We start from the raw sequence: 25488 nt of genomic DNA on the forward strand, positions 1-25488 counted from the left end.
TGATCTTGAACGCTATACAGTAGACACCCGGGGTACGGCGTCACCAGCTTATGTTTTTTTTATGTTACGGTGTGGAATACGATGTTTCTTCGTCCCCTCGTTACGACATTTTCCTCACCTTATGACATCTAATTCCAAAATTCACACTTGGCGGTTTTTACGCATACGACTGTGCGAGTCACTCGCCTACCACCACACTCATACGTCACTAAGAAGCTGGTCTGCTATTGGTCGGCGTCACGGCATCACTAAGATGCCGATATGCTATTGGCCAAAATCCCTCCCACAATGCCTGAGAGAGATGTTGCCTCTGTCTCTCTCTTTGTTAATCGCGCGCTCAGTTCAGAATCTCGTGTGCATTTCGTAAAGACTTGATCTTGTGTGAGCGCTTGCGATATCGTATTTTTTGTGCATTTTAGTGCTTAATTCCAACTTTAATTCGTTAGCCATGGGTCCCAAGATTGCTAGTGATGTTAAAGGGAAATGTAAGATGATTACTATGGAAACGAAGCTGGAGATAATAAAGAAATACGAAGAAGGCATGCGCATCGCTATCCTCGCTAGTACATATGGCCGTAACCAGTCAACAATTGGTACAATCATAAAAAACAAGGAAGCCATTAAAGCAAGTAAGTCTTCTAAAGGCATGACTGTCCTTGGCAGTGGAAGGACCTCAATCAATGACGAGATGGAGAGACTCCTTCACCTATGGATTAAAGAGAAAGAAATCGCTGGTGATACAATTACGCAATCGGTAATTTCGCACAAGGCGAGCGCCATCTTCGCCGTTCTCGTGGAAGCCCAGAGAGACAGTGGATATGAAGATATTTCTCCAAAAGAGAAGTGTCAGAAAGCAAAGATGATATAAGTGATTCTATTAAAAAAGTTAAAAAAAAGAGTATTTCTTTAAGTTCTTTAAAAGAAAACAAAAACAAAAATTCAAAAGAAATATAATAAAAAAAAAGCATTTTTAATGTTAAGTGTTTAATAGTAAGAATAAATTTATTATTAAGTGTACAAAACAATTAGCATTGATACGTTTTTGTATCTGCCGTCTCCTCCCCCCTCTGCCTCCACCCACTACCAGCTCAAGTCACGTCACTCCAAAGGAAAATAAAATTTCATTTTTCCTTTAGAGTACAGTATATAATTTTTATCTATAATGTTATCTAATTATATACTCTACAGTACATGTATATTATATATAAGTATACTGTAGTACAGTGCTTACTATACTATTTTGTTACTAATTTTTAATATGCATATAAAATTTTGATGTTTTTACCTGGGGTTTTGCACGCATTAGCTATTCTATTGCCCGCCATACGACATTTTCACCATACGACACCAACTCAGGAACGGATTAATGTCGTATGGCGGGGGTCTACTATTAAAATACGGAAGGCGATCTTGAACAGTATATTAGTCACCCCATTATGTTAACACTATTATTAGAAATAGTAGAAAAATAATCAAAACTTAAATTCCTGTTACTTAACTACACAGCAGACAAAAGATTTCTCATTTCATTGGAGCTAAACAATAAGAGCGTTTATGTTTTGGTAACTGTAATGAAGATGGTAGTTTAGTGAACAAGCAGCATTGTTTCCAGTAGTGGTGTTGCTTCTCAGTGATGGCATGTCGTCAGTGTCAAGATGATTTTAGAATTACAGGGGCTTGGAGTTCAATGGTAACTGATCTCATTGGTCTGCCTTTTACACATTGAGTTCATGCTTTTCACATTGAAATACTGCCCATAGAGCATGGGTGACATTATTTCTTTGATAATTTATGTTGTATTGGATTCCCCGTTCTAGCTTTTTACTGTCAAATCCTTGGTGACCAAACAGCACATTAACCCACAAAAGTAAATGCAATTCTCTTTCATAAATCTATAAAGGTTATTGAACATTTTTACTATACAGTACCTTGTTAATTAGGAGGTTTTGAGGTTTCAGATCTCGATGAAGAACATTTCGACTGTGACAAAATTCTAATCCTCTTAAAAGCTGAAACCTGAAATTGTTTGATTTTCTACAGTAACATGAATGGATAGAGAAAATTATTGAATGATAATTCAGGTTTGAAGGGGGTAAAAATATTAAAATAATGGGTATAAAAATAAATTATGTAAAAGTAACTACTATACAGTTGCAACCAACAAAAAGTGATAAAATAACATTTAAAAATAGTGAAAAAAAAGAGATTTTGAAATCTGAATTTTGTTAACCATAATAATCTTCCCAAAGTTATTTTTTGGCTTCAAAGACCCAAATCTCTTACTTATGCAGTACTGTACTTACTGCTGCATTCTTAGAACAGATGCGCACATAAGATAAGTAAACATTAAGAAATGGGTAAGATACTATTGATAATTAAAAGGTCTTATCTATCAAATACTAATTCTTATATCCTGGTCATATGCACACAAATGAAAAATCTGATAATAGTTAAGTACTTTATATAACTATTTTGAAGCTCAATTAAAATCAGAACTAAGAAATATCTCCAAGACAGCTTTGAAATTAACAAGAACACCTACAATGTTCAAGGAAGCTAGTGACAGGAATAGCCCTGCATCAAACAGAACTAAAGAAATGAATGAGATAGATTAAGAAAGGGATAAGAACTGTTATGGATGTAATATACATGACTATGTTATAGGACCCCCTTTCAGATATGATCATTAGATAACAATTCAGTGATAAAAAAGCAATAAAAAATTAAGTAAAAATACCAGATGAAGTCTTAGATGTTGCAGAGGCTGAAAAATATATGAAGGATTAAATCATTACCAAATGCAAAAGGAAATAAGACGGGTAAAGCTTGGTGATAAAAAATGAAATAGTTCTGTAGATACATATTTGGGTTTCAAAAACATCTGTTTAATAAGCTTGTAGGAAGTGTTATAAGCAAATTAGAGAGTTTTAAGATGTTATACAAGAAAGTAAGGTCATATTTCTGATGAGATATTTGACATGGCATCCTATACCTGGTAAATCTACTGAACTAAAAATGTACCTCACTCCTGAATTTATGAGATAAAATCCCTGAGAATGGTTGACTTGATAAAGGGTATTTTTTGGGCTCAAGCCATGGCGTCCTGATGGAAGGTTCCTGTTTGGTAGCTTCCTTGGGTATAAGACTACTAAGATATTCCCAGAGAATTTAACCACAGGTTATCACAGAATTCTAACTTCTGGAGCGAGTATCTCAAAGGTTTCCCTTTAAGACATCGTAATACAACAGGGGACACGCATGTCTGAACGTGCCACATAGCTATCTTCACCCCGAATAGAGTTAATGCTTCGGTGTGTAAGGGCTGAGAATAGCTGGGAGCCGTTCCACAGCTAATCTCACTCGTGGCTACTACTGATACTCGAGACGTAAACAAACGGACGCCATTGCTCTGATGACGTCACGCCCGTCTTCATCCTTTGTTTAGTAGCTGCCCTACTTAGACGGATTTTCCCTGTGTTATCTTTATCGCTTTGCATCTTCGCTATGTCGTTACCTTCAGCCTCGCCTTCTTCTGGAAAGTTGAGTACAAGGTTCCAGTATTGTTTAATTAAGCTCTGGCCGTAAAGTAAATATTATTTTGCGAAATAATTGATGTTTTGTGGCAGAGCTGTGCCTCTACCGGACCCGCCATTTTATGGCGTCGTTGTTGTTATGCATGTCTTATTTAGTTAGCCACAACAACGCTTCCGGCATTATATACTAATCGAATACATTAGTTTATTTAGTCTTCATAGCTAGGAACTTTTATATCGTGTTTAGACGCTTTTTATCGGTCATCGATTGACCTCATACCAGTCGGCTACTATAGCCCCCAGGCCAGGAGCCTACATACAAGTGTTCATGCATGATTTATTAGTGATCCTAGACTAAGTTATGAAGATAGTGGCATTATTATTTTACAATACTTTTGACAGTGATGCAAATGTTTTCGCCTTCAGGGACCATATAGGGGATAGGCTAGTCAGTGATTCTTTCTAGCCTAACCTAATATTAGGACCCCTATATGCTTCCTTCATCCCCTGCCTTGGCATTCCCTCTATTTAGCCTTGATCCCTTTTCTGAGTAAAGGGATTAATTGTCTAATAGAGTATATATCGCCTCTCGGTCCTCCCTAAAGGAATGAACCCCCTTTAGGATTGCGTCTGAGAGTGAGGTTAGGCTAGCCTACCTCTATGGCTAGGATAGTCTATGACTTTCCTGCGATAGCGATATGTCTTCTTCCTTGCCTAGTTCAGGACTTTTAGCCCTGTTCTAGGTCGGGTTAGGAAGGTTTCTCTGTTCCATGCTGAAACTGTACTCTTGCACCGTTTTAGCCGATCAGCCTGATCTTAGGTTAGGGAGTGTCCTCCCTTCCCTTAGTGGCCGCTCTGGTACAGAAACCCTTCCTGGGAAGACTTCTCTCTTCTCCCTCCCCACCTATCTCTTGTATAGCCTAGCCTATGCTTAGGTTAGTTTATACTCATCTGTCCCCTGTCCTACAACTCCTCCTTAGGGTGGATGAGTAGGGCTACCCGAGCTTCCTTGTGCAGTCCACTCTGGTACATATACCTTCATAGTGTCCTATAAGGTTAGTTACTAGTATAGTTCTGCATATGGGAGTCTCCCCCCCCCTCTTGGGTGTTCCCTAGCCCTCCCTTGGGCTACCTAGCTCCCGGTCCCTAGTGACCCCTGCTCATGGATGTTAGAGCCTGCCTCTATCATGGGTACACCCCCTCAGGGAGGGGGAGGGATGTCTGGAACCCTGACGGTACTTCCTGCATCCCTTTCCCCCCTCCCCCTATCTCTCTATCTATCCGGGTGCCGGTCTCTTGCCGCCTCTACTGTCGGCAATACCTGCCTCCTTCTTGGTGACTTCCCTACCCTTGCCGCCAGCCCCCCATGTACCGAGGGACTGCCGGCTGCCGCCGGCTACTACCGGCGGCTCTCCTACTCCTATCTAATCGTCCGCTTGCCGGTCGATCACCGGAGTGCCGGCATATACTGCCGGCAACCCGATACTACCTTTACCATCCTTATCCCAGTCACCAACCTGGCATCCTCCGACTGCCGGAGCCGCCGCTTCCTGCCGGCGTGCCGCCGTTGTGCCGGCGGCCGCCATCCTGGTATCTAACTGACTTTTGAAAATTGTCTGTTCTAATGCCAGAATCTATGCTGGAGCGAGCTCCGGCATGCCGGCGGCTTGCCGGCGGCTTGCCGGATGCCTCGGAGGCGTCAAGAATACTTGCACCCCCTTACTGTAGCTATCATAAGACTAGGATAGCCCTATATGGCAAACAGATAAGCTGCTTCTGCTATTAAGATCAGTACCTAGTACTGCTCTGTTAGTGATCATGCTGTCTCTTTGCATTCTTCTAATTCCAGCATGCTATGTGCATCTTAGCACGGCTGGTTGCCAGAAGCAGTTACCCTTTAATGAGGCCTTCTGGCTCTTAACTGGGAACCGAATGATTTCGATCCCAATCTTGTCCTTGGTTTTCCATGGAGTTCCAAAATACTGGGAATTCTAGGAAACTATATCCAATGATCTCGGTCATTTGGATTATCCGAGGACCAAGCTTATGGTAACCAGCCGGGCGAGATGCATGGAGCATGTTCTCCTTTACTGTTTTCATTCTCTATGCATCACACCTTCTTTAAGTTAAAATTAATGATTAATATTAACTTAGTTTAAGAGCCATTCTTATGACTCCCCCATACTCATTTTCTCTTTCTTCCACAGGAGGAGCAGATGAAGTGTGACTTCGCCTTCTGCGCTGTGAAACGCCCGCAGTTTTACGGGCATACGGCTTGCAGGACTCACGCCCCTTGTGCAGACAAGAAAGGGGATTTGAAGTTCTGGAATCCACTGGATTGTACGGTCTGCCAGGCCCACCTAGTTGAGGCCTTCCATAACCCTCCCTCAGCGGAGGTTAGAGACATTTCTCGTGAAAAGCTGCGCAAGTGGGTGCGTGGCTTTCAGAAAAATGCTACTGGACCGTACCTGGCCACCGAAGAACTGAGGTCCCTGTTGTTCCCTAAGGCCTCCCCTGACTCAGTGGTACCAAAAGAAGCAATCCCCACTGCCCAAATTACGGTGGAACCTGATGTGGTCATGGCTCAGTCCATGCACGAGTGTCGTTTAGATTCCGAGGATGATGAACAGATCTCAGACGTCTCGGAAGACACGGAGAAGACGTTTATGGCTCAAGGAGCCGAAGAGGACGAAGACAAGGTGGAATACACCGAGTCGGAGCTTGAAGCTGCTCCCTCGTCCATCCCTCCTCCTACCCCTACACCGACGGAAATGTCCATTCCGTCTACCTCCTCGACTCCGGATCCTTCCTCTTCTACCCAAGAACTGATCCGGCTGATTAGAGCCGTCATGGACGACAGGCTGAAGGAGAACCAGGAGTCCATCAGGTCGATGATTGGATCCAGAGAACCGAAGAAGATTTCGGTCAAGGATCTCCCAGCTTGCTCTCATGCCAACCCGTGGAGGTATGCAGAGCATATGGTTATTGCGACCGGCAGGATCTTTGTTAGTGACAAGATCGGCACGGTCCCGTTGGAAGATGTGGAGTTCTTCCCAAGCTTCGAGGCCTACCCGGACTGTTACGTCCGGCTTCGTTCCGAACCTGCCTCGAAGGAAGAGACCGAACCTAAAGAAGAGATAGTGTTCGATCTCACAAAGGCCCAGGCTATGCTAGCCTCCGCATTTAAGAGTAGGGGCTTTACCTGCTCTAAGCTTCCGGCTTTGAGCAAGAAGCATCCTACGTACGTTGCACCTGACACTGCGGTTCTTCCTTTCTTGGAAAAGGCCTTAGCTGCATGCCTTAAAGCGGCGGAAGAAGGGAAACCCTGCCCTGCACTGGAGGAGTGCAGACCCTTCTCCATCGTGACCCCCCCTGACGCTCGACACTGGAAAGATGTTCAGCATACTTTCGTCGTGGGAAGGCTCGATCCTGACGTCGCCGGACGTCAGTTTAATGAAGACCTCCCTAAGCTCAACGATCACCTCCTTCGCCGGGAACAAGACACGAAGGAGAGGCTTGCGGCATCTCTTTCTCATCAAGTCCAACTGGAAGTGATGGCCTGTGACACAAGAGTACCAGATCACTACATGGTACTAGCCAAATCCCACTTACTGACAGTAATGAAGGACTTGTACCACTTCATAAAGGCTCGTAGAGCCTGTCGTGAATTCGTGTTTGCCGGTGCCACCGTGAAACACGAACCCCGGAGGCTGATTTCCTCCAACATCTGGGGAAAGCACCTGTTTCCTTCTGACCTTGTCAAGGAAATAACTGACAGAGCCGCCACGGAGAATAGGAACCTTCTCCACAAGTGGGGCATGTCCAGAAAAAGGAAACCCTCTCAGGACGATGGACCTCAGCCTAAGAGGAAACCTCAAAAGCCAAAACCCCAGCAACGTCAGCAACGACGTCAGTTTCCGGGACCCGCTACCTCCCAAGTGGTTGCCCAACCACAACAGACCTTTCAATTGGTCCCCCAACCGGTGTTGTCACAGTCACCGGTCTTCACCCCTGCCTTTGAGCAACCATCCACTACCTTTCATGCCAAAGGTAGAGGCTCGTTCAGGGGTGCAAGCAGAGACGCATCTCGTCGTCCCTCCAGAGGTAGAGGAGGAAAGGGAGCTAGCGGCCGAGGCAACAAGTCCTCGGGACACCAGAAGCAATGAAGTGCTTCCGGTGGGAGGAAGACTCCGCCAATTCCAGGATCGTTGGACCTTCGATCCCTGGGCACACAGCATCATCAAGAACGGTCTAGGCTGGAGTTGGACGCAACCACCCCCAATCTTCCAGCGGTTCTTCCAGCAATCGACCCCCCTTCTGGAAGAATATGTTCTAGACCTCTTGAACAAGAAGGTGATAAGGAAGGTAAAGTCCACCAGGTTCCAAGGGAGACTGTTTTGCGTTCCCAAGAAGGACTCAGACAAACTCAGAGTCATTCTGGACTTATCCCCCCTCAACAAGTTCATAGAGAACAACAAATTCAAGATGCTGACGCTTCAACAAATAAGGACCCTTCTGCCTCAAGGTTCCTACACGGTCTCTATAGACCTGGCGGATGCCTATTGGCACATTCCAATGAACCATCACGCTTCCTCCTACCTAGGATTTCGACTCCAAAGGAAAAGCTACGCCTTCCGGGCCATGCCATTCGGCCTCAATGTGGCCCCTCGGATCTTCACAAAACTGGCGGATGCCATAGTACAACAGCTCCGCCTAAGAAACGTCCAGGTGATGGCCTACCTCGACGACTGGCTAGTCTGGGCTCCATCGCCCGAAGAGTGTGCAAAGTCTTGCAACGAAGTTACCCAGTACCTAGAACACCTGGGATTCAAGATCAACGAGAAGAAATCTCGCCTCTCTCCAGCTCAGAAGTTTCAGTGGTTGGGAATCCACTGGAATCTTCAGTCACACCGCCTTTCCATCCCCCAGAAGAAAAGGAAGGAAATAGCAGGGTCTGTCAAGCGACTACTGAAATCCAAACGCATTTCAAGACGACAGCAGGAACGAGTTCTAGGCTCTCTATAATTCGCCTCAGTGACAAACCCAGTGCTTCGTGCACAGCTAAAGGATGCCGCGGGAGTCTGGAGACGCTCGGCATCCATCGCTCGAAGAGACCTCAAGAGACGGCTTCCAAACAGACTTCGACGCCTCCTAAAGCCGTGGTCGGAAGCAAAGGCCCTGAAAAGGTCCATTCCTCTCCAACACCCTCCTCCATCACTCAACATCCACACGGATGCCTCACTGGAAGGCTGGGGAGGTCACTCCCACCTGAAACAGGCTCAAGGGACCTGGTCTCCACTATTCAAGACGTTCCACATAAACATCTTGGAGGCCATGGCGGTCCTTCTAACTCTGAAGAAGTTATCCCCGCCGCCCTCGATCCACATCCGTCTAACCCTAGACAACTCGGTGGTAGTTCGTTGTCTCAATCGCCAAGGCTCAAGATCGCCCCAGATAAATCAGGTGCTTCTCCCAATCTTCCGTCTGGCGGAGAAGAAGAAGTGGCACCTGTCTGCAGTTCACCTACAAGGATTCCGCAATGTGACAGCGGATGCTCTATCTCGGACAAACCCGATAGAGTCGGAATGGTCTCTAGACGCAAGATCGTTCTCCTTCATCTCTCACCAAGTCCCAGAACTTCAGATAGATCTCTTTGCAACGAGCGACAACAATCAACTTCCTCTGTACGTAGCCCCGTACGAGGACCCCAAAGCAGAAGCGGTGGACGCCATGTCACTGGACTGGAACAGATGGTCCAAGATATACCTGTTCCCTCCCACCAACCTTCTGTTGAAAGTCCTCTCCAAACTGAGAACCTTCAAAGGGACAGCGGCCCTAGTGGCTCCCAAGTGGCCCCGGAGCAACTGGTACCCCCTGGTCCTGGAGCTGCAGCCCAAGCTGATCCCTCTCCCGGGCCCAGTTCTCTCTCAACAAGTACAGAAGTCGACTGTCTTCGCTTCATCATCGAAAATCAAGGACCTTCATCTCATGATTTTCTCTCCCTTGCCGCAAAGAAGAGGTTTGGGATCTCGAAGAAAAGTCTAGACTTCCTAGAGGAATACAAGACCGAATCCACGAGACGGCAATATGAATCATCCTGGAGGAAATGGGTCTCCTTTGTCAAGGCAAAAAATCCTAAAGAAATCACCATTGATTTCTGTATGTCCTTCTTCATTCACCTTCATGGACAAGGATTAGCAGCCAATACGATTTCAACCTGCAAATCGGCCTTGACTAGACCAATTCTATATGCTTTCCAAATTGATCTGTCCAACGACATCTTTAACAAATTACCAAAAGCATGTGCTCGCCTACGCCCAGCACCCCCTCCGAAACCGATCTCCTGGTCACTAGACAAGGTACTCCATTTCGCCTCCAACTTGGACAACGATTCATGCCCCCTCAAGGATCTGACTCAGAAAGTTATATTTTTATTTGCTCTCGCTTCGGGAGCTCGAGTCAGTGAAATAGTGGCATTATCAAGAGAAGAGGGACACATCCTGTTTGCCGATTCAGGAGAAGTGACCCTCTCCCCTGATCCGACGTTTCTCGCTAAAAACGAATTACCCACCAAAAGATGGGGCCCTTGGAGAATATGCCCCCTGAAGGAGGATGTCTCTCTATGTCCAGTAGAGAGTCTCAAGGTCTATCTTCGCAGAACTTCGAACTTTGGTGGAGGCCAACTCTTCAAAGGAGAAACATCGGGCAGCGACCTGTCACTGAAACAATTAAGAGCGAAAATCACCTACTTCATTCGCAGAGCGGATCCGAACAGTACACCCGCTGGTCATGATCCTAGAAAAGTGGCATCTTCTCTGAACTTCTTTCAGAGCATGGACTTTGAAAGCCTTAAAAACTTTACGGGCTGGAAGTCCTCGCGAGTTTTCTTTAAACATTATGCGAAACAAGTGCACGAAGTCAAACATTTTGTGGTAGCCGCAGGTAGTGTTATGAGACCTGCACCTAACTCTGCGTAGAACAGTGAGTTACTTGGGACTCTAACTCTTCGGGTGCCTATGTTGACCCTCGAGCGATTCATAGTGATGTCTAAAAACACTTAGTGCTTTTATAACTGTTCTTATCCCAGGTGAAATGTCATAGTGTCACACAAGTGCCGCATGCCTTGAGCATGATGTGTTGTTTAAAGACTTGCGTTCCTCGAGAACGAGTACCTACTAATCCTGAAATTCCTTTTCAGATTCAAGAGCAAGCCTTTATTTCTATGTACATTATTATTACTGTAAATGAACTTTACTTTTGCTGTAAATTATTTAATTTCTGCATTGTGAAATAAAATTTCTATTTTATTACTTATGCGTCTCTTTCAGCTCCTACCTACTATGAAATACATACTGTCATAGTTTTATTTATTCCTCCTTTCTTATGGTCATGAAGAATTTAAGATGTCTAATCCTAAATTATATTCACCCTGTCTCAGTAAGGTTCCTACACGAATACTTACTTCTGATAACCAAGAGATGAACTCTATACACAGTGCCCAACCACCACTGGTCTAATTCAGAATGTTCCTATACAAATATCAAACATTCTGCTTCATCTCTAAGTTCTTCAAGTTCTTCTGTCAGGATGAATAGCCCTTCAATACCACTTTGACGTCGGCATAGCCCATGGGAACTTCCTACCAATGGGGGGCAGGATACTTCGTTCCTATGGTTCTTTACCTAAGATTACTTTGCTGTTTTGTCAATGCCTAGGCACTTAACACTGGGGGAAAATCTACCACGATACATTGATTCTCTGGTACTCTTCCATCAGGACGCCATGGCTTGAGCCCAAAAAACGGATTTTGAGCGAAGCGAAAAATCTATTTTTGGGTGAGATAGCCATGGCGTCCTGATGGACCCTCCCTACTACTTCGTCCAGTTTTGTTCCCACCCTACACAATTGTATCATGGTGATGGGCAGCAACTGGCTTCAGGATGAAGACGGGCGTGACGTCATCAGAGCAATGGCGTCCGTTTGTTTACGTCTCGAGTATCAGTGGTAGCCACGAGTGAGATTAGCTGTGGAACGGCTCCCAGCTATTCTCAGCCCTTACACACCGAAGCATTAACTCTATTCGGGGTGAAGATAGCTATGTGGCACGTTCAGACATGCGTGTCCCCTGTTGTATTACGATGTCTTAAAGGGAAACCTTTGAGATACTCGCTCCAGAAGTTAGAATTCTGTGATAACCTGTGGTTAAATTCTCTGGGAATATCTTAGTAGTCTTATACCCAAGGAAGCTACCAAACAGGAACCTTCCATCAGGACACCATGGCTATCTCACCCAAAAATAGATTTTTCGCTTCGCTCAAAATCCGTTGTGTAGGCCTTTGTTCCAAACTCTGATAACCTGTTGCTCAAAGATCAAATGAAAAAGTGGAAAGGATAAAAAACTTTCCTTTTACAACATTTTCATAAAATCTAACACAATTTGCATGGTGTAATTTGTTGAAAAGGCACATTTCTAATATTATAATAACTCTGTGAGGATAGTCACATTTTCAGGATTCAGACTGGAGTCTCCAAACTTGAAGACTGCTGGTTTGTAAATTCTGATTGAATTCACTGATATGAGATTGACAATGAAGACAGCTATTGTGGAAGAGGCTAGCATACCAATTTCATTTTTGAGACTACAGGTACTTTCGACTGTAATGAGTTACAACAAGCTTTCAAAAGTCCTCATTTCATATATGATGATGATGATGATCATCATCATCTCCTACATCTATTGACACAATGGGCCTCGGTTAGATTCTGCCAGTCATCTATATCTCAAGCTTTTAATGGAATACTTCTTCACTCATCATCTCCTACTTTGCACTTCATAGTCCTCAACCATGTAGACCTGGGTCTTCCAACTCTTCTAGTGCCTTATGGAGCCCAGCTGAACATTTGGTGAACTAATCTCTCTTTGGGAGTGCAAAGAGCATGCCCAAACCCTCTCCATCTACTCCTCATCATAATCTCATCAACATGTGGCACTTGAATAATCTCTATTATAGTTTCATCTCTAATCCTGTCCTGCCATTTAACTCCCAATATCCTTCTGAGGGCTTTGTTCTCAAATCTACTAAATCTGTTGGGGATCGTTTCATTGTCATACCACGACATTGTCCATAGAGTAACACCGACTAGACTGATATATATAGTCTGATTTTTATATGTAATTTCAGGCAATTTGATTTCCAAATTTTACTTAACCTAGCCATTATTTGGTTTGCTTTTTTTAATCTTTCACTGAACTCTAATTCTAAAGACCCTGTATTGGAGATCAAAGTTCCTAAATACTTAAATGATTCTACATCATTAATCATTTCTCCTTCGAATGATATTTCAGCTTCCATTGCATACTCCGTTCTCATCATCTCTGTCTTTCTTCTATCTATCTTCAGCCCAACCTTGTGTGATATTTCACGCATTCTGGTAGGCAAGCATTGCAAATCTTGTAGTGTTCTGCTAACTAGGACAGCATCATCAACATACTCTAGTCTGCTAAATTCCTGTCACCAATCCAGTCCAATCCTTTTCCACCATCTCAGACTGTTCTACGCATTACAAAATCCATTCCCTTGGAGTATTCCGCTGTTCACTGGGAATTCATTTGAGAAGATTCTATAAACATTAACTCTGCACTTGCTAAGCTTATGAAAAGACTTAATCAAATTTTCATATTTATGAGGAATTTCATAATAACGCAGGATTCTCCACAAAATTGGCTGGTGCACACTATCAAATGCCATCAAAAGGGGATTTCTATTTTCTACCCATTGCTGTACAACTTGTCTAAAAAAAAATGAAAATTTAGTCAGTGCAACTTCTACCTTTCCTAAATCCTGCTTGTTCATCTCTCAGCTTTTCATCAATCTTTCTCTCCAGTCTCTTTAGAATAAGCATGCTATATATTTTCATAACTGATTTAAGTGTTATGCCTCTGTAATTATTGCAATTATTCAGGTATCTTTTTATTTTGTTACTTTCACCAACACTCCTAATGCCCATTCATCAGGTTTTGCCTCTTCCTGCCACATTCTACAAAATAATCTTGTAAGTAGTCTGGAAGTCACTTCATTTTCAGCCAGTATCATCTCAGCAGTTATTCCATCGTATCCAGGTGCTTTCCATCTCTTTAGTTTCTTCATGATAGCTGCAACTTCAAATACACTGAATTCATTCATGGGCACAACAAGGTCTTCCTCAGCTTCAGGTATATCAATAAAATTACTCCCTTCATATCTCCTATTCATAACCTCGCAAAAGTGTTCCATCCAATGGCTTGCTTCATCTTCTGTTGCTATAACAGAACCGTCTCTCTTTTTGATGGGTATATAGCTTCTTCTTTGCCCCAGTCGAGATTTCATTAATAATTCTATGAGCAATTCTTACACCATAGCCAGTTCCTGAATTCATAGCTTTGTCAGCTTCATCTGCTTTACTGTCTAAATATTCTCTCCAGTCATTCCTGGCTTTTGTTTTGCCCTCAATATCAGTACTGGAATACTTAGCATGCTCTACCTTGTAATTTTCATGACTTCCTCGAAAATTTCAACAATCAATTTCTCTGTTTGTCCCCTTTTTATAGTATCCCATGTACCATTTGATATCCATGGCTTTCTTCTTGTAACTGCATGTCCTAAGACTTCACTACCAACTGACTTATATATGTTCTTAATATCACACCATTCTTCATTAATTGTCTGTTCTTCATCTCTTATCTCTACGACTGCAAATCGATTCCTACATTCACTTGCAAATGTTTCTCTGTGCTCTTCTTCTAAAAGCTTAGTTGTATCAAACCTAGGTATTCTATCTATCTTTCTGTTAGGTGCTTTCCATTTCAATTTCAGTATGGCAATGAGGAGCTGGTGATCACTGACCTTAAAATTGAAATGGAGTGAATGCTTACATTTACAGATCATTTGGAGGCTATGTCATGACACTTTATTCAAGTGTGTTGGATCTAGAAAAAAAATATAGTTGAGCAGTTTTATGTTGAGAAACACTGCTACCAGCTTATGATGGGAGCTCTAACTACAAAAAAATTAGAAACATTTGTTTACAAGCAACTTCTTAAGAAATGCTACATATGAGGAAGTACCAACAGAATTTTGTTCAATAGTACTGTACTTATAAACACCTAAATGTCACAAATGGGCTGCCCAAGGGAATATGTATCATCATTAGTACCTTAATAACTGTAAATCTACTGTGATCAATCATAGTTATACTGTATATAAAAAGTTCAACAATGAGATTTTCCCCTTGCTTTGACACTTCAGGTACTTGTCTCTTACCTACCCTCATGGTTACGTGCAGTACACTATTCCAGTTTATGATTATCCTAACTTACTGACACGACCCATCTAACTAATTTTGGGAGACAAAAAATAAAAGTTGAAGACATAAGGAAGTGGAAGAAACAAAAGTGGATCATAGGCAGTATGTTGGCCAAGGCATCAGCCACTCATTGAAAAATTACCACTGGAGAGTTATTGGGTCCTTTGACTGGCTAGATAGTACTAATGCACATGGAATCCATCTCTCCGGTTATGGCTCAATTTTTCCTTTGCCTACACATACACGAAATAATATGGCCTATTCTTTCCACATTCTCATCTGTCCTCATGAAACTTACAACACTGAGATTACCAAACTATTCTTCTTTGCTCAAGGGGTCAACTTCTGCATTGTAATAGTTCAGTGGCTACTTTCCTCTTGGTAAGGATAGAAGATACTTTTTAGCTATGGTAAGTAGATCTTCTACGAGGTCACTCCAAAATCAAACCATTGTTCTCTCGTCTTGGATAGTGCCATAGCCTCTGTACCATGGTCTTCCACTGTCTTGGGGTAGAGTTCTCTTGATTGAGGGTACACTCTGATATACTATCATATTTCTCTTCCTTTTGTTTTTTTAAGTTTTTATAGTTTATATATGAAATATCTATTCTAATGTTGTTAATGTTCTTAAAATATTCTATTCTAATTGTTCATTACCTCTCTTGTAGTTTATTGATTTCCTTACTTCCTTTCCTCACAAGGTTATTTTTTCCTGTTAGAGCCCTTTGGCTTATAGCATACAGCTTTTCAAACTAGGGTTGTAGCTTAGCTAGTAATAATAATTATAATAACAATAATAATAATAATAATAATAATAATGATAATAATAATAATAATAATAATAATAATAATAATAATAATACCAATATGATAATTAATGTACCGCAGTTAGGAACTGAAGGTAGGCTGTAAAGTGTGTACTGTAGATCCATGCTTACAACATTCCATATGTAGACTCTGGTAAACATTCCTTGTGAGGAACAAACAGTGGAGCTACTACTCGTCTTTATCACATAAAAGGTGAAGAAAATATCTGTGGCATGGAAAGTGCTGTATATGGGGTCTCTATTGATATATTTATCAAGTTGAAAGAATTGTGCCTACTAATCAGTCAATTAGCTTCCATGTACCTAACATTACAACATGCAGACCAGTATAACAGGTAGAATAAATAGACTTGTGCAGTGTATGATCACCATGAAATTATACTAGACTTTTCAATAAAACAATGGAAAGAAAATTGCTACCATATATCAGAAGTATACTGCTAGGTGTACTTACATGAAAGATTTTACTATATCAGGATCTATTTCACCATTGAGGCTATCAAAGTATTTTTTCAAATCTTGGTCACAGTGCTCAAAAACCAATGTTAACTTTCTGTCCGAATGCAAAACATCATGAAGTCGTACAATGTTCTTGTGTTTAAGCTCCTTGAGCAAACATATCTCTCGAAGAGCAGATGATGGAACACCCTGTGAAATGATTAGAAAACCATTAATATGCAAAATGATGAAAAAGAATAAATTCTAATTTCAAAATTAGTTATTTCTATCTTCCCTTGGCAGTCATATCAAATTTCCATTTATTTCTATGAACCTTCCCTGCTGTTCATACTGCTGACTCCCACACTACAATGGAGATGGGATAGTGATGGAAAGATTTAGGAAGTCTAACTCTCAATTATGTACTTTAAATTGCCAGACAACTTTACTCTTAACACTACTTTAACAGTACAGTACTATAATTCCCCTATCCAAACAGAAAATAAAAAAAGTAAATATTTACGAGGTGCTAAAACTTGACACGGTAATCATACAATGGAATTTAAAACTTAAAAATCCTCTTGGATATATCATCAACAATTAACTTTGAAACTATATGTATTTCTATTAACCTACCCTGACGTTCATATTGTTTCTTCTCTCGATATTCTGTTTGATCAGCATTTACCTGTAAAATTTTATCATTTCCTTTCCCTTCAATACAGTAGATATTTGCCTCTAGTAGAGGAATGGAACATTCTAGCAGTATGTGGTAAGAAATTCAGTACCAATAAAATAAAAATGTTATTTTCATTAATAAAATAAATTTTTGAATATACTTACCCGATGATCATGTAGCTGTCAACTCCGTTGCCCGACAGAAATCTACGGTCGGGATACGCCAGCGATCGCTTATACAGGTGGGGGTGTACTCACCAGCGCCATCTGTGGTCAGGTACTCCAGTACTTCTTGTCAACAAGACCTCAATTTTCTCCTCGGTCCACTGGTTCTCTATGGGGAGGAAGGGCGGGTCATTTAAATCATGATCATCGGGTAAGTATATTCAAAAATTTATTTTATTAATGAAAATAACATTTTTCAATATTAATCTTACCCGATGATCATGTAGCTGATTCACACCCAGGGTGGTGGGTGGAGACCAGTATACATGTTAACAAAGAAGCTAAGTATCCCGTATTTCATTTTTATTAGTTATTCAAAATAACAATAAAAAATAAATAAGTACCTGGTAAGGAAGTCGACTTGAACCATTACTCTGCCTTTAATAAGTACGTCTTCCTTACTGAGCGTAGCGGTCCTCTTAGGATGCTGAACGACTCTTAGGTGGCTGAAGTATAAAGGGCTGCAACCCATACTAAAGGACCTCATCACAACCTCTAACCTAGGCGCTTCTCAAGAAAGAATTGACCACCCGCCAAATCAACCAGGATGCGGAAGGCTTCTTAGCCGACCGTACAACCCAAAAACAACAATAAAAGCAATCAAGAGAAAGGTTAAAAAGGTTATGGGATTATGGGAATGTAGTGGCTGAGCCCTCACCTACTACTGCACTCGCTGCTACGAATGGTCCCAGGGTGTAGCAGTTCTCGTAAAGAGACTGGACATCTTTGAGATAGAATGATGCGAACACTGACTTGCTTCTCCAATAGGTTGCATCCATAACACTCTGCAGAGAACGGTTCTGTTTGAAGGCCACTGAAGTAGCCACAGCTCTCACTTCATGTGTCCTTACCTTCAGTAAAGCAAGGTCTTCTTCCTTCATATGAGAATGAGCTTCTCTAATCAGAAGCCTGATGTAGTAAGAAACTGCGTTCTTAGACATTGGTAGCGAAGGCTTCTTAACAGCACACCATAAGGCTTCTGATTGTCCTCGTAAAGGTTTTGACCTTTTCAGATAGTACCTAAGAGCTCTGACTGGGCAAAGTACTCTCTCCAGCTCGTTACCCACCAAGTTGGATAGGCTAGGGATCTCGAACGATTTAGGCCAAGGACGTGAAGGAAGCTCGTTTTTAGCCAAAAAACCGAGCTGCAAGGAACATGTAGCCGTTTCCGATGTGAAACCTATGTTCCTGCTGAAGGCATGGATCTCACTTACTCTCTTAGCTGTTGCTAGGCATACTAGGAAAAGAGTTTTTAATGTGAGGTCCTTGAAAGAGGCTGATTGGAGCGGTTCAAATCTAGATGACATCAGGAACCTTAGGACCACGTCTAGATTCCAGCCTGGAATGGACAACCGACGTTCCTTAGAGGTCTCAAAAGACCTAAGGATGTCCTGCAGATCTTTGTTGGAGGAAAGATCCAAGCCTCTGTGGCGGAAAACTGCTGCCAACATACTTCTATAACCCTTGATCGTAGGAGCTGAAAGGGATCTAACGTTCCTTAGATGTAACAGGAAGTCAGCAATCTGGGTTACAGTGGTACTGGTTGAGGAAACTGCATTGGCCTTGCACCAGGTTCTGAAGACTTCCCATTTAGATTGATAGACTCTGAGAGTGGATGTCCTCCTAGCTCTAGCAATCGCTCTGGCTGCCTCCTTCGAAAAGCCTCTAGCTCTTGAGAGTCTTTCGATAGTCTGAAGGCAGTCAGACGAAGAGCGTGGAGGCTTGGGTGTACCTTCTTTACGTGAGGTTGACGCAGAAGGTCCACTCTTAGAGGAAGAGTCCTGGGAACGTCGACCAGCCATTGCAGTACCTCTGTGAACCATTCTCTCGCGGGCCAGAGGGGAGCAACCAACGTCAGCCGTGTCCCTTTGTGAGAGGCGAATTTCTGAAGTACCCTGTTGACAATCTTGAACGGCGGGAATGCATACAGGTCGAGATGGGACCAATCCAGCAGAAAAGCATCCACGTGAACTGCTGCCGGGTCTGGAATCGGAGAACAATACAATGGGAGCCTCTTGTTCATCGAGGTAGCGAACAGATCTATGGTTGGCTGACCCCACAGGGACCAAAGTCTGCTGCAAACATTCTTGTGAAGGGTCCACTCTGTGGGGATGACCTGACCCTTCCGGCTGAGGCGATCTGCCATGACATTCATATCGCCCTGAATGAACCTCGTTACCAGCGTGAGCCTTCGATCTTTTGACCAAATGAGGAGGTCCCTTGCGATCTCGAACAACTTCCTCGAATGAGTCCCCCCCTGCTTGGAGATGTAAGCCAAGGCTGTGGTGTTGTCGGAGTCCACCTCCACCACCTTGTTTAGCTGGAGGGACTTGAAGTTCATTAAGGCCAGATGAACCGCCAACAACTCCTTGCAATTGATGTGGAGTGTTCTTTGTTCCTGATTCCATGTTCCCGAGCATTCCTGTCCGTCCAATGTCGCACCCCAGCCCGAGTCTGATGCGTCCGAGAAGAGATGGTGGTCGGGGGTCTGAACAGCTAACGAAAGACCTTCCTTGAGAAGAATGCTGTTCTTCCACCACATTAGAGTAGACCTCATCTCTTCGGAAACAGGAATTGAGACCGTCTCTAGCGTCATGTCCTTGATCCAGTGAGCAGCCAGATGATACTGAAGGGGGCGGAGGTGGAGTCTCCCTAACTCGATGAACAGGGACAGCGATGAAAGTGTCCCTGTTAGACTCATCCACTGCCTTACTGAGCATCGGCTCCTTCTCAGCATGCTCAGGATGCACTCTAGGGCTTGGTTGATCCTTGGGGCCGACGGAAAAGCCCGAAAAGCTCGACTCTGAATCTCCATACCCAGGTAAACAATGGTCTGGGATGGGACGAGCTGGGACTTCTCTAAATTGACCAGGAGGCCCAGTTCCTTGGTCAGATCCATAGTCCATCTGAGATTCTCCAGACAGCGACGACTTGTGGGAGCTCTTAAAAGCCAGTCGTCTAAATAGAGGGAGGCTCTGATGTCTGCCAAGTGAAGGAATTTCGCAATATTCCTCATCAGTCGCGTAAACAAAAGAGGTGCCGTGCTTAGGCCAAAACACAGGGCTTGGAACTGGTACACAACCTTTCCATAGACGAATCTCAGGAAAGGTTGGGAGTCTGGATGGATGGGGACGTGAAAGTATGCGTCTTTCAGGTCTAACGAGACCATCCAGTCCTCCTGTCTGACCGCTGCTAGGACCGACTTCGTCGTCTCCATAGTGAACGTCTGCTTGGTGACATAAGCATTGAGCGCACTGACGTCCAGCACCGGTCTCCAACCTCCTGTCTTCTTGGGTACCAGGAAGAGACGGTTGTAAAAGCCCGGGGATTGATGGTCCCGGACTATGACCACTGCCTCCTTGTGTAGCAAGAGCGACACCTCTTGTTGCAACGCTAGCCTCTTGTCCTTCTCCTTGTAGTTGGGAGAGAGGTTGATGGGAGATGTAGCTAGAGGGGGATTGCGGCAGAACGGAATTCTGTATCCCTCCCTCAGCCACTTCACAGACTGAGCGTCTGCACCTCTGCTCTCCCAAGCTTGCCAGAAGGTCTTGAGTCTGGCTCCTACAGCTGTCTGGAGATGAGGGAAGTCAAAACTTGCCTCTTGTGGACTTGGAACCCTTCTTGGACTTGCCACGGTGACTGTCTGCACGGGTACCTCCTCTGCTGGAGGTTCTGCCACGAAAGGGTGGGATGAACCTGGAAGCAGGAGTATCAACTGCTAGAGGGCGGTAAGGTTTAGTCACGGAAGGTAAGGTCTTAGCCTTACGTGCAGAAGAAGCCATGAGGTCATGCGTATCCTTCTGGAGAAGAGAGGCAGTCATCCCCTTAATTAATTCCTCCGGAAACAGACACTTGGACAGAGGAGCAAAAAGTAACTCTGACCTCTGGCAAGGGGTGATACCAGCAGATAAGAAGGAGCACAGATGTTCCCTTTTCTTGAGGACCCCTGAAACATAAGAAGCCGCAAGCTCGCCAGACCCATCTCGTATTGCCTTGTCCATGCTGGACATGATCAGCATGGCTGAGTCCTTGTCAGAAGGGGCAGTCTTCCTGCTTAAGGCTCCCAGACACCAATCGAGGAAGTTGAATATCTCGAAGGCACGAAAGACTCCCCTTAACAAGTGATCAAGATCTGTAGGGGACCAGCAGATCTTCGAACGTCTCATAGCCAACCTGCGGGGAGAGTCAACCAGACTTGAGAAGTCGGCCTGGGCAGAGGCAGGAACCCCCAAGCCAGGTTCCTCTCCCGTGGCATACCAGACGCCCGACTTAGAAGCCAGCTTGGGAGGAGGAAACACAAAAGAGGTCCTTCCCAGTTGCTTCTTGGACTGCAACCAATCCCCCATAACCCTCAAAGCTCTTCTTGAAGATCTGGCAAGAACAAGCTTGGTGAAGGCAGGCGCAGTAGACTGCATGCCCAGAGCAAACTCGGAGGGAGGAGAACGAGGGGTTGCAGACACAAAGTGTTCAGGGTACAACTCTCTGAACAAAGCAAGGACTTTGCGGAAGTCTAAGGAGGGTGGCGAAGACTTGTGTCCTTCAACATCAGAATGAGGATCATCAAGATGAGCAGCTTCATCCTCAGAAGCCTCCTCACCCGACAGTTGAGTTGTAAGAGGCAAAGGCAGAGCAGCAAGCTGAACGGCTGAATCCTGCAGAACGGGTGCATGCGTACCTGCGGATCCATCATCATGCCTCTGCTGGACAGACTGTGAGCTGGCAACAACAAAAGCAGAGGGCCGGTGTGAGGGAGGGTCTGCGGTGGGCTGAGGAGCATGCGGTGTGATATGCAGAGCATGCTGTGAGGCATGCGGCTCATGCTGCATGGCATGCGGCTCATGCTGCATGGGATGCGGCTCATGCTGCATGGTATGCGGCTCATGCTGCATGGCATGCGGCTCATGCTGCATGGGATGAGGCTCATGCTGCATGGTATGAGGCTCATGCTGCATGGAATGCGGCTCATGCTGTAAGGTCTGCAGAGCATGCTGCATGGGCTGAGGACTGCGCAACTGTGGAGGAGCTCTCACAGGAGGAGGGATGTTAACCTTCTCTGCCTGATAATCCTGCATAAAAGCCGCAAGCTGAGACTGCATAGTCTGCAGCAAGGACCACTTAGGGTCTACCGTGGTTGGAGCAGAGGCCTGTTGAGGGACCACTCTACCTCTCTTGGGAGGTGTGCAGTCATCCGATGACTGCGGCGAGTCCGAACTGACCCAGTGGCTACACCTGGGCCGTTGGACTAGCTCTGAAGGGACTTTACGCTTAAGCGGTCGTGAGACCTTAGTCCACCGTTTCCTCCTGGAAACCTCTTCCACAGACGAGGAATGTAAGGGCTCATTCGTCTGGGAGTGGAAGGGACGATCCTTAGCAGATACGTCCACAACCACTGAGGATACATCTGTGCGCCGATCAAGGCCTGCCGAACCCTTTGGTCCTTCGACATTGCTTCTCCCCTGGGCTTGGGAGCTTGCAAGAGGTCCCGGACTGGGCGGACGACTGGCACGCACAGATGTATCCTCATGCGCAACACTGACACTGACACTATGCACAGCACTTGCACTAACACTTCCCACTGCACTCTTCGCTTTCAGCTCTCTGACATCTGCCAAGAGCTGATTGCGGTCACTAACCAACGACTCCACCTTATCACCGAGAGCCTGAATGGCACGCAACATATCAGCCATTGCAGGCTGAGCACTCGTAGCAGGTTCGGGGGTCACCACCACAGGGGAAGGAAAAGGTTTAGGGGCATGGGGAGAGGAAATATCCAAAGAGCGAGAAGAACTCCTCCTATCTCTCTCCTTCTCTAACCTACGAGTATATCTGAGGAATTCATTAAAATCGAATTCCGAAAGCCCAGCACATTCCCCACATCGATCTTCCAATTGACAGGATTTTCCCCTACAATTGGAACATACGGTGTGAGGATCAACAGAGGCCTTCGGAAGACGCCTATTACAAGTCCTAACACTACATCGCCTGTATTTAGGAACTTGGGAATGGTCAGACATCTTGAATTTTAGAAGTAGTCAAAGGGGGAATTCCAAAGTAAGCAAAGATCGTTAACCAATGATCAAATTAATACCAAAAGCTTGCTAAGCTAAGGCTAAAGCTTCCTGTACAGCGAAGGCTAAAATTTCAGAGCAAATACTTCACCAAATCGTGAACGAAAGACTCCAAAATCAACAGCGTATCCATGTAGGTCTTGCCGGTGGCACGACAGAGGAAAAATTGAGGTCTTGTTGACAAGAAGTACTGGAGTACCTGACCACAGATGGCGCTGGTGAGTACACCCCCACCTGTATAAGCGATCGCTGGCGTATCCCGACCGTAGATTTCTGTCGGGCAACGGAGTTGACAGCTACATGATCATCGGGTAAGATTAATATTGAAAAACTTTTATTCAACTACATCACCAGGAGCCACCACAGCACCCTATGACAAAATATTCTTATAAGGAAACCAGGCTTCCTTTAAATAATGTTTAGAAAGAACCAACTGGGCATGCCACTCAGCTGCTTTAAAAAAATTTTCTAAAGAAAGATTTCTTCATGAATAAGAGAAGTACAGTAGTTGTGTTTCTAATACCATGAGCTATAAGCTTCTTTCCTCTTAATAAGAGAGGTCATATCATTCTTGGAGAGAGTTTGATTGAATATCCTAATGGCACAAATCAAATTTGGAAACTTGCATCAACACTTCCAGGTTTATCTAAAATCTAAATAAAACTCTATAGCCCTTACGTGGCATGGAAATCTATTTTTTTTTATTTATTACTGATTTCCTTATCTGAAAAAGGAATGGGGAAAAATTGAGGCAAAACTTTTGTCTTGACATAATTTTCCAACCCTAAAAGTAACTAAAACGACATAAAATCCTTTTCTCCACACCAAAACTAACATTACAACAAATAGCCTGTAGTTAACCAATACCTTCAGCTGATACTAAAACTAAAAAAAAACTTGACTGCTAGATCTTTAAATCAAATAGCAGGTAGCTATAAGCCCAAGGGCTCCAACATGGAAAAATAGCCCAGTGAGGAAAGGAAATAAACTACAAAATGAACAATATAAAATATTCTAAGAACACTAACAACATTAAGATAGACTGTATTTCATCTATATACTATAGAAAAGAAAAAAAACATGAGGAAGAGAAATAAGATAGAAAGTGTCCTTGAGTGTAACCTCAAGCAACAGAACTCTACCCCAAGACAGTGGAAGACCATGGTACAGAGGCTATGGCACTACCTAAGACTAGAGAACAATGGTTTGATTTTGGAGTATCCTCCTAGAAGAGTTGCTTATCATAGCTAGTCTCTCTTTTACCCTTACCAAAAGGAAAGTAGCCACATAGTAATTATAATGCAGTAGTTAACCTTACTTCATGGAAGTTAGGGGCCTAGTTAGACAGTTACTGGCTTGAAGAGTAACTGTGTAAGCCTGAATTGAGTTGCGATTTTGAGTTGCGTCGCAAGACTGAGTCGCACGCAATGAAAGGTTGCGTGTTTCAAGCAAAATCTCCAGTGAAAGGATACCTTTTGCCTCTGGTGCGGCAATCTTGGCTCACTACAAGGCCAGGTCGCAAGACAGTGAGCGATCACTTGTTCTAAGCACTGCTCTCAGAAAGATTTCCCCCTTTGGTGCCGATAATCAGGCTAGCAGTGAGCCTGAATTGCATCGCGACCCAGAAGTGCATATAAGCCCAAGTCGCAAGGTGTTGAGAAATTACCTATTTGCTGGTCCAGTGGTAACATGTTTGCCTAGTATTTGCGTGGCGGCAGATCGATCCCAGCTAGGGGCCGTGAGTTTAAGCTGTTTACTGGGGAGGCCACTGCTATCCTTGGATACCACAGTGGGGGGTTGGGCTTGCCCAGCTGACGTTCTGGTGAGCCTCTATTCTGATAAAACTGGAATTGAAACCCGACACTTTTAACCTTAATCAACTCCCAGGTGAAAGGCTAGCTTTCATCGTTGGCGCCGCAATTCAGGCTCGCTGACACGACACTGAATCGTATTGTAAGCCAGGTTAGCGAGGGGGAGAGAGATCACTAATTTCCAGCAAACTCTCAGGTGAAAGGCTAGCTTTCACGTTTGGCCCTGTGATCCCCGCTCGATAAAGCTTGAATTGCGTTATGAAGTATTGAAAGATAGCTTGCATTAAGCAACTTCTCAGGTGAAAGGCTAACTTTCCCCTCTGATGCTGCAACCCAATTGTGTCGCTAGGAGATGAGAGATCGCTAGTACAAATGAAACTCTCAAGTGAAAGGAAAACTAATCACCCTTGTGCCATGATCCTGAGAGCTTGGATTTCGTTCAAGCCTGGGTAGCGAGACACTGAGATATCATTTGTTCCAAGCAAACCTCTCGAATGAAAGGCTAACTTTCACCTTTTATGCTGTAAACCAGGCTCACTAGAGCCTGAATAGTGTCACGAGGAAT

General features: G+C 44.1%; 1 protein-coding gene across 2 annotated transcripts in view; it reads right to left on the bottom strand.

Moving 5' to 3' along the window:
- LOC137642687 (cyclin-dependent kinase 5-like) overlaps positions 1-25488 on the bottom strand; it is a 94857-nt gene that overhangs the window by 37230 nt on the left and 32139 nt on the right. For both annotated transcript variants that reach the window (XM_068375468.1, XM_068375469.1), the window contains exons 3-4: positions 16158-16351; positions 1929-2016 (exon numbers count right to left, since the gene is read on the bottom strand). In XM_068375468.1, coding sequence (XP_068231569.1) covers positions 1929-2016; positions 16158-16351 — 282 coding nt within the window. The remainder of the gene's footprint in view (positions 1-1928; positions 2017-16157; positions 16352-25488) is intronic.

The sequence above is a fragment of the Palaemon carinicauda genome, chromosome 6 (assembly GCF_036898095.1).
Source record: "Palaemon carinicauda isolate YSFRI2023 chromosome 6, ASM3689809v2, whole genome shotgun sequence".
NCBI classification, from domain to species: Eukaryota; Metazoa; Arthropoda; class Malacostraca; order Decapoda; family Palaemonidae; genus Palaemon; species Palaemon carinicauda.